The 7,686-nt window shown below is 48.2% G+C and overlaps 2 protein-coding genes across 2 annotated transcripts; one reads left to right on the top strand and one right to left on the bottom strand.

The window, feature by feature from the left end:
- Nucleotides 1–593: 593 nt before the first annotated feature.
- Nucleotides 594–4,186, top strand: LOC131880034 (ras-related protein Rab-40C-like). The gene is made up of 4 exons (XM_059226532.1): nt 594–1,703; nt 3,072–3,265; nt 3,334–3,556; nt 3,637–4,186. Exons 1-4 carry the CDS (start codon nt 1,109–1,111, stop codon nt 3,894–3,896), a joined length of 1,272 nt encoding a protein of 423 aa, XP_059082515.1. The 5' UTR covers nt 594–1,108; the 3' UTR covers nt 3,897–4,186.
- LOC131880042 (BTB/POZ domain-containing protein KCTD5-like) lies at nt 4,138–6,885 on the bottom strand. Its single transcript, XM_059226542.1, has 3 exons — nt 6,208–6,885; nt 5,407–5,723; nt 4,138–4,812 (listed from the first exon to the last, which is right to left on the bottom strand). Exons 1-3 carry the CDS (start codon nt 6,542–6,544, stop codon nt 4,783–4,785), a joined length of 684 nt encoding a protein of 227 aa, XP_059082525.1. The 5' UTR covers nt 6,545–6,885; the 3' UTR covers nt 4,138–4,782.
- Between the last annotated feature and the right edge of the window lie 801 nt (nt 6,886–7,686).

The following is a 7,686-nucleotide window of genomic DNA, read 5'->3' as shown; positions in this document are numbered from 1 at the left end:
GAGATTTGCCAAAATGAATATGTGTATATCTCTGGAAACTTGTTAGGCCACTTTGTTGAGCAGACGCTGAGATATTACGTTTCAAAAGTTATATTTTGCCTCAAAATTGATTACAAAGTACTACTTAGAGGAATTGCCAAAAAACGCACTCTGCTTATTCAGTCTCAAAAATAAATGAAATGTCTCGCTTTTCTGAAGCATGCAGAAAAAGCTATAAATACTATATGTATAAAATAATAAGATCTTACCAAAACCTTTGAAAAAATAAACATTTCACATCCAAGCTTTTACAAGATTTTTACAAGATTTTACAAGATTTTGGGCACATCAGTAGTCGGCACGTTCAGATATCTGAATTGGCGGGCGAGGAGGTCCACTACAGTGAATCATGAACATTGAATTAACGACTGGTTTCATGTATGCGCACAAGACTTGCCTTGAACCCACTTGTTAAATGGTAATGGTTTTAGAAGGGAACTACGAGCGTTTTAAAGTGGCAATTTCACTGTTTATAGCTCTTCTATTGACATTTTGCCTACCGATGACGTCATGTCAGCTGTCTGTTTGTTATCTTTTGACCTGTATTCATAATCCTACGATATCATTTACCATTGGTATCCATGTCATGAGAGCTTTTCGCTCAAGGGCGTGGCCACGACGATTCTTGTGGATTGTCACCTTTTAGGCCACGTTCGCCACGTTCTCGAGCCAAAATCTGACCACTAAGCGGTAATCTCGAAAACGACCACAAATCCCCTCCTGGACTTGTCCGCCAGGGGGAACCACCGATCGTGGTCACCTTTGGTCAGCTGAAAGTCAGCTTCATTGAATTCAGTCCAGACCAGCAGGCCCAACGACAAGAGCGACAAAGAACTGAACCAGGAACGGAAGTCCCAAACCAACCAACCAACCAACCAACCCATGGACTGATTACACGGCCGGGAGGAACTATTTCGGCTCACCCAATCATTCATTCATCATCAAGATTGGGTCAAGCTTGGGATTTGGGGTCAGACCGACATGGCTCCTATGGATCCGGGATGGGCCCACTGAAAATCCGTCCCAGCTCGCACTCCCTCTTTGTGTCCGTCCATGAGCCACACCCGCCATGCAGCTCGTATCTGAGGCCACGCTAGCCGTGGACTCGCCCGTCCAGGCCGACAGTGCCAGTCCCAGTCCCACCCTCCGGCGGGACTCGCCTCAGGCCGGCCTCCCCCTAGCCCCCATGGCTAGTCTGAGGTTGACCTCGGCCTCAGCCGCCCCACCAAACCTTGAGGCCCAATCACTGCCGGACAAGGAAACGGGGCCGTGCGCGTGGCCCGCCCGTTCCTCGCCGGATTTGGACCCCAGGCGGGACTATCCGGTGGATATCAGTCCCGTCAACGGGCGAGCCGTGTCGGGTAGTGCGGGTTCATCGCGCGTCAATTCGGATGAGCGCCTGTTGTGCGCGGGCACGTCGCCCGATCGAGTCGAGGCCGGGCGGGGCCTGACCCAGGAAGACGCATTACCGTCTTTGGACTTATCGCCTTCTTTGCCTTCTTTGCCTTCTTTGCCCTCATCCGTGACCCTGGCTCAGAAATCTTATGACTATTTGCTCAAAGTGTTGCTCGTGGGCGATAGTGATGTGGGCAAACCTGAGATTCTGGCCGGTTTGCCCGATGGTCCCACTGAGTGGAATCAATTCTACAGTTCCGAAGGCGCAGGTAGGACCGAGTTTTATGGACAGCTCAATACGGATCATGTTCATTGCTTTGATTGATTCTTTGGGTACATTGGCGAATTTCGACCCATCAGGCCGATTTGAATGGCGAGCTGAAAAATGGTGTGAAGCTTGTACTACATAAGTTCGAGTTCGTCCGAAGCCGTTCACATTCATTGGGTTTCATGAGCATCCTGGGATTGATGGGTGACTTTCAAATTGTTTAATTTATGTCTGGATAGACGGGGTTTAGGTACGGTCAGCCTGTCTGGCTCTGTTTTCTCGATTGAGGTGGTGGGTCGAAAAGATTGAATAAATATTCGCTTGGCCCGTTTTTTCATTTTGATGCCTCACTCTTGTCTCATTCAGCAATCGGGCCCAAAGGGACGCGTTGTTATTCAATACGGATATTTTCGGGGTCAGGCTAGCTCTGGAATAAAACGATTGGCTTATCTTCGGACTCAGGCCAACTTCAGACGAGTCGGGTTTTTCTCGATCCGATAGGAATGTTGGTCAAATTGACTCCAGGATTTCGCCCGTCTAAACAACAAAGGGTGAGGAGGCCGAGTTATCGCAGCTTTTTACCCAGATCTGGCTACGCCACGAACAAACCGAACTAGTGGATGACAATGATGACGTTCATGATGAGATCACTCGCTTAATCGCTTCTCATAATGACAAACCTTTGAAATGATGATCGTTTGAGTACTTTCCCTCTTGGATGTGGTAGCTCCATTGACCACCTGTGTGGGGGTTGAATTGTTCACTTGTGTGTGTGTGATAAAAATCGTGGTTTGTCCGAGACTCGAAGCTTTTGGCGGGTCCCATGCAGCCATTGATCTTTTCTCATCCAATTGTCGAGCGCCTTAAGAAGTTTGTGGTCATTGCTGAAATAAACCAGACACTTACGACGCTCTTGATTGTGGATGTTCATGCCTGAATTTGAAACATTGGTCGGCTGGAGGTGGTGAATTGCTTCCCGCGTCAAGTATTTGAATTGATATTGTGCTTGAAATATTGCTTCATCCTGATTCATCGCAATTTTGGTTTTTACTTGAACGCTACAATTTGACAACTACTTACTGATTTGTAGTGGTAGAATAGCTTACAAATCCTTTTGTATTAGTCTAATGGTCTTTCCATGGAGACTAAAATTGATTGATTTGGGTGGTTGATGTGCTGATGGACGGACTTCCTTGATTTGATTTCAAACTCAAAATCCATCGGGCGGGGAGATCTTGTAACGAGCTGTCTACATTGGACCTTGTTTCGTCCTCAACTACCTAAGTTGTGCATGATGTGACTAAATCTTCATTGGATGGTGGGCTGGCCATTGATGACCATGCTCTCTCTCTCTCTCTATCTCTTACAGTATACAAACAGACCATCATATTAATTGATGGGAAGCGTGTGAAACTTCAACTCTGGGACACCAGTGGACAGGGTCGATTTTGCACCATCATCCGTTCCTACTCGCGTGGAGCGCAAGGCATTCTTCTCGTTTACGACATCACGAACAAATGGTCCTTCGAAGGCATCGATCGATGGTTAAAAGAAGTGGATCAGGTAAGGCCAGACTTGGGCTGTCACGTTCCCTATCTCACTTGATGTCAATCCGTCCTGTCTGTTCGTAGCACGCCCCGGGCATTCCCAAGGTTCTGATCGGAAACCGCCTTCACCTCGAATTCCAACGTCAAGTGGATCAACGCGAGGCCGAATTGTACGCCGAAAAGAATGCCATGGGCTTCTTCGAAGTGTCCCCTTTAGCCGATTTCAACATATCCGAGAGCTTCGTGGAGTTGGCCCGAATGGCCCTCAAGCGAAATGGCATGGAGCGGCTATGGAGGTCGAACAAAGGTAAGCAAGCTCCTTGGGGATCTCCGAGTACGTGTCTTGGCACCGCCTGCCCTAACGCGTGTTTCATGTTTGATTTACAGTGTCTTCATTGTACGAGTTGTGCGCCCATGCCATCGTGAATAATACTACGGTTTATGGGATCGATCGGTTGCCGTTGCCCGACAAGATCTGTGAAAATCTCAAGTCCTACGCTTTGACCAATTATTCCACATTCCGGCCGGGCTCTCAATACAAGAGCATGAAGGCCAAACGTCATAAGCAACAAAAGTTCTTCTCGTCGTCTCCGTCGGATTCAAGCAAAGGCAGTTGTGGAGCATCCAGAAAGTGCATCATCTCTTGATTGGAAGAACATGCTTCGAATCCAGATCGATTGATCGTCCTCAAATTCATTCTGACTACTACACAGATCCTGCCAATTATTGCGACGCCCATTTGACTTTGGGAAGTAGGTTCCGGTTAGGATTTTCTAGATGTAATGTGCAATCCTGAAGGGTCTTTTCTCGCATCTGTGGAAGACGAGAAGACGTCTTCTTAACTCCCATATTTTCTATGAACCTCACGTCGAATTCAGATCAGCCGTGCTTGTTGATGTACATTTATTTTAACAATATATATATATATATGTTTCAATTCAATCCCGGAAAACGTGGATGTTGTACTGTGTCGTTCATTCATAATAACAGGATTGGTCCAAGCGGTGAATGGGCGACCACTTTACTTGAAAGCAGTGATTTGTCACAGAACTTGAGGGTGATGGGCGGTTTGGGTTACATTGAACGTTTCAGTGCGGGTCAGAGGATGCACGAGCCAAGCGTCTGATACTGTTGGTGAGAGGAGATGAAGATCAAGGAATGGCTGGCCTAACGGCCGGGGAAAATGGGGACCACAATGAGGTTTAGGCCAGGCCCGAAATAAACATAACGAGAGACATTCAGATTCGTACGGTTCTTTTCTCTCAAGTTCACACCCGGATATTCTTTTGTATCAGCCTCGAGAGGGTGGGAATGCGAAGCCCGGAATGAAGATTTAAAGGTATTTGGGTACACGATGTCAGCACGCCCACAGATCTGGAATGGACCTCGATGGATTGAAGCTTGCCCGCTCACCGGCCACGAGCAGCCAGTGAGACACGGTTCATGATGATTCGGGTAATGGGGTGTCCGGCACGACTAGGTAGGCGTTGATTGGCGAGTGGGGGTGGGGCAACGGCGAGCTTGTCAGCGGCATCACATGCGCGATCCGGCCTGTCGTAAAAACTAGAATAAAAGCCACAAATGAGTTGTCTGGTCCCACATCGGTTTGTCCTCGGTTAAATCACGGACAGCTTTAAAAATACACCGTATAAGTTGTTCACGAGCATGGATATTCTGATGAAATCAGTTGATTGAATCAAAAGCCAACCTCTCAGATGGATGCAAAAGGTACTAACATTGTGTGTACGTGGTACAATTTTTGAGTTGCCATTTCTCGTTGCCATTTCTAGCCTCGTATACGTATATGTAGAAAGTAAACAGTTATTAGTAAAAAAAAAAAAATGTTAGTTTGCACTGAATTTGATCAATCGAGTAGAGGAAAGCCAATTTCTTGGATGGATGGCCCCAGCTACTGAATGATACAATTTTTGAGTTGCCATTTCTCGTTGCCATTTCTAGCCTCGTATACGTATATGTAGAAAGTAAACAGTTATTAGTAAAAAAAAAAAAAATGTTAGTTTGCACTGAATTTGATCAATCGAGTAGAGGAAAGCCAATTTCTTGGATGGATGGCCCCAGCTACTGAATGATACGGTTGGCCTGCTGAAGACAGACTGGGTCTGCCAAACAACCCACAATAGCATAAACGGAACTGACCTTGCCCTTGTCGGTGGGCATGGCGTGGCCGTTGGCTTTGGCATCAAAAGGATATTCGCGCGAAACAACGCAGAGAAATTCGGCGTGATCCTCGCTCCCGTACTGGTATTGCGAGCCGATGTTGATGAGTTGCTCGAACTTCCAGCCATCGCTCATGGTGGACACCAGGTTGGTGAGCTCGTCCTCGTGGCACTGAAGCACCCGATACACGATATTTCGACCCTCCCGGCCGCAGTTCTGGTCGCGCTGTTGGATCCGCTCCTTGACTAAGCCGATCAAACCCGTGATATTGTAGAATTCAGCTTCCTCCAGCACGCCTGAAACGAAGCCAAACAATACGTAATGGAACTGGCATATGGCCTGGGGTCCATCAGACGGCCTGAAAACCGCCCATCATCTCTTTGTTAGGGCAGAATTGAGACCGCTAGATCATTGGGGCCTGAAAAACGTATGAAGGGCCCAGACCCCGACTTTTTCCCGCCCTATAGCATGAGGCCTGAGCCTCAGTTCTTTTGGCCTCAATTCCCCTGAGTTCTTATGACGTCAATGGCGATAAACGTTTTTCTTCCCTACTTCGTGGGCGGTGCTCATTTTTCACTCTGGGCTCAATTGCTTAACGTTGGGAGGTTTGGACATGATGCTTAATTAAGGGTTGCAAATATCGGGTTAGGTTAGGGGAAGTTTGAAAAAGTCGTAGCGCTCAGTCAGTAGGGGAGAAAGAATAAGGTCGGTCTAGCCCTCCATATACCATGATGGATGGATGGATGGATGGATGGATGACGACCTCAATGGATACCTCACCTTCTTCGGCCATGGATTTGTCCATAACCAATTTGCCGTGGCGCAAGTAGTTCAACACGGGACTGAAGTAACTCGGATCACGATCAATCAAAAAGGCGCCTTGAGCGTCGCGGGACGATCCTAAGGGCGAGCCCAAGGCGGGCGGAAGCCCGGGGGCCCCCGCCTCAGCCGGGCTATGGGCCGGACTGGTGGTGGGCGTGACCACCAAGCGGTACAAAAAGGAAGCCGGGTCTCGGGCCAGCGTGGTACGCGTGGTGGCGAATACCGTACCGCCCACATTCAAACACACCCATTCATCCCCGGCTGACGCGCCCAAGGGCGGTCCCACGCCCGTCATGCTGGACTGACACACGCGGCCGGAAGTCTCAATCACGGTAGGCGGGTATGGCTAAAGGGGGCGTAAATCGGCACCACCCACCCCAGATGAATGCACCAGGCTCGTTCCGTCAACTAACCTGCATTCAGGTGAGACGTTGATCACTGGATCACTGGATCCCTCCCTCCCTTCTCACTTCTGAGTTCTGAGTTCTCAGGGAAAAGATACGACTGGCTTCTCGCGGTTATCGCTCACTCAAGACTCAAGAACTCACTCCCACAGAGCCCCTCTAGAGCACGGTAAACGTTATTCTCCACCGATTAGTTGGCGGGGCTACTATTTCAAATCTTAACCTGACCTAATCAAACCTAATCTAACCTTCCCTAAACTAACCCAACCTAACCTAACACGATATTAATAACCCTTAAAGTCTCTATCTAGACCTTTTGACATTTTGCCACAAATTTAAAAATGAGCACCGCCAAATAATCGGTGGAGAATAACGTTTATCCTAGAGCACTGCCATTCACACCACCAGGGTGGCTGGCCACAATACAGCGATAATTTAGGCTTGAGCTTGAACATCACAAGAGATGGAAAAAATCAGCCATGGATGCTACGATTATGGTTGGATTTGAAAAAAGCAACTACCAGTCTGGAATACCTTTCTTATTTGTCAACTTCTGATTTCAGGTCTCAACTAAAGGTCAATGCATGGATGGGGGCGCCAGGTTTGGGGTCTAGCATTTTGACTTTTGGTCGTCGGGCCAGGCGCCCTGGGAGCCTCCACTCGGCTGGACTCGCTTAGGCTGAGTTGGCTTCCATGGAACTAAACAAATACAAGGCGAAAAGAAAAAAAATCATCAGGCGGATCCCATCAGATTGATCTCCGGCCGTTTTTGGGTTCCTATCTAGTTTAAAGGGGCGTCAGGCACATTTTTTCTAGCCTGGTTCACCAAGCCCTAACCATACCCGTCGACCTTGACGCAGAGTTTTCTTTTGCTCCGAGTCAAGTCATCTGACTCTACCACCTCGAAATGGAAAACCCCCTCAGCGGCCGTCAAATCTAATCAGGTGACGAGATCGAACGTGCGTGAGCTACATTGGGCTGGCAGAACTTGTTCAGGCTTCGGAGCTGATAACAATGGGGGAGCCCCGATTTA

This window comes from Tigriopus californicus, chromosome 1, assembly GCF_007210705.1.
Source record: "Tigriopus californicus strain San Diego chromosome 1, Tcal_SD_v2.1, whole genome shotgun sequence".
In the NCBI taxonomy this organism is placed as follows: Eukaryota; Metazoa; Arthropoda; class Copepoda; order Harpacticoida; family Harpacticidae; genus Tigriopus; species Tigriopus californicus.
The sequence above is the reverse complement of the archived record's forward strand: the minus strand, read 5'-3'. Positions and strand labels throughout refer to the sequence as shown.

Coding starts and splice junctions, on each gene's coding strand:
- LOC131880034 (XM_059226532.1), top strand. CDS start 1,109: ATGCAGCTCGTATCTGAGGCCACGCTAGCCGTGGACTCGCCCGTCCAG. Junction 3,266..3,333: donor GGTTAAAAGAAGTGGATCAG/GTAAGGCCAGAC, acceptor GTCTGTTCGTAG/CACGCCCCGGGCATTCCCAA. Junction 3,557..3,636: donor GCTATGGAGGTCGAACAAAG/GTAAGCAAGCTC, acceptor TTTGATTTACAG/TGTCTTCATTGTACGAGTTG.
- LOC131880042 (XM_059226542.1), bottom strand. CDS start 6,544: ATGACGGGCGTGGGACCGCCCTTGGGCGCGTCAGCCGGGGATGAATGG. Junction 5,724..6,207: donor CAAATCCATGGCCGAAGAAG/GTGAGGTATCCA, acceptor GCTTCGTTTCAG/GCGTGCTGGAGGAAGCTGAA. Junction 4,813..5,406: donor TGCCCACCGACAAGGGCAAG/GTCAGTTCCGTT, acceptor CTTTTATTCTAG/TTTTTACGACAGGCCGGATC.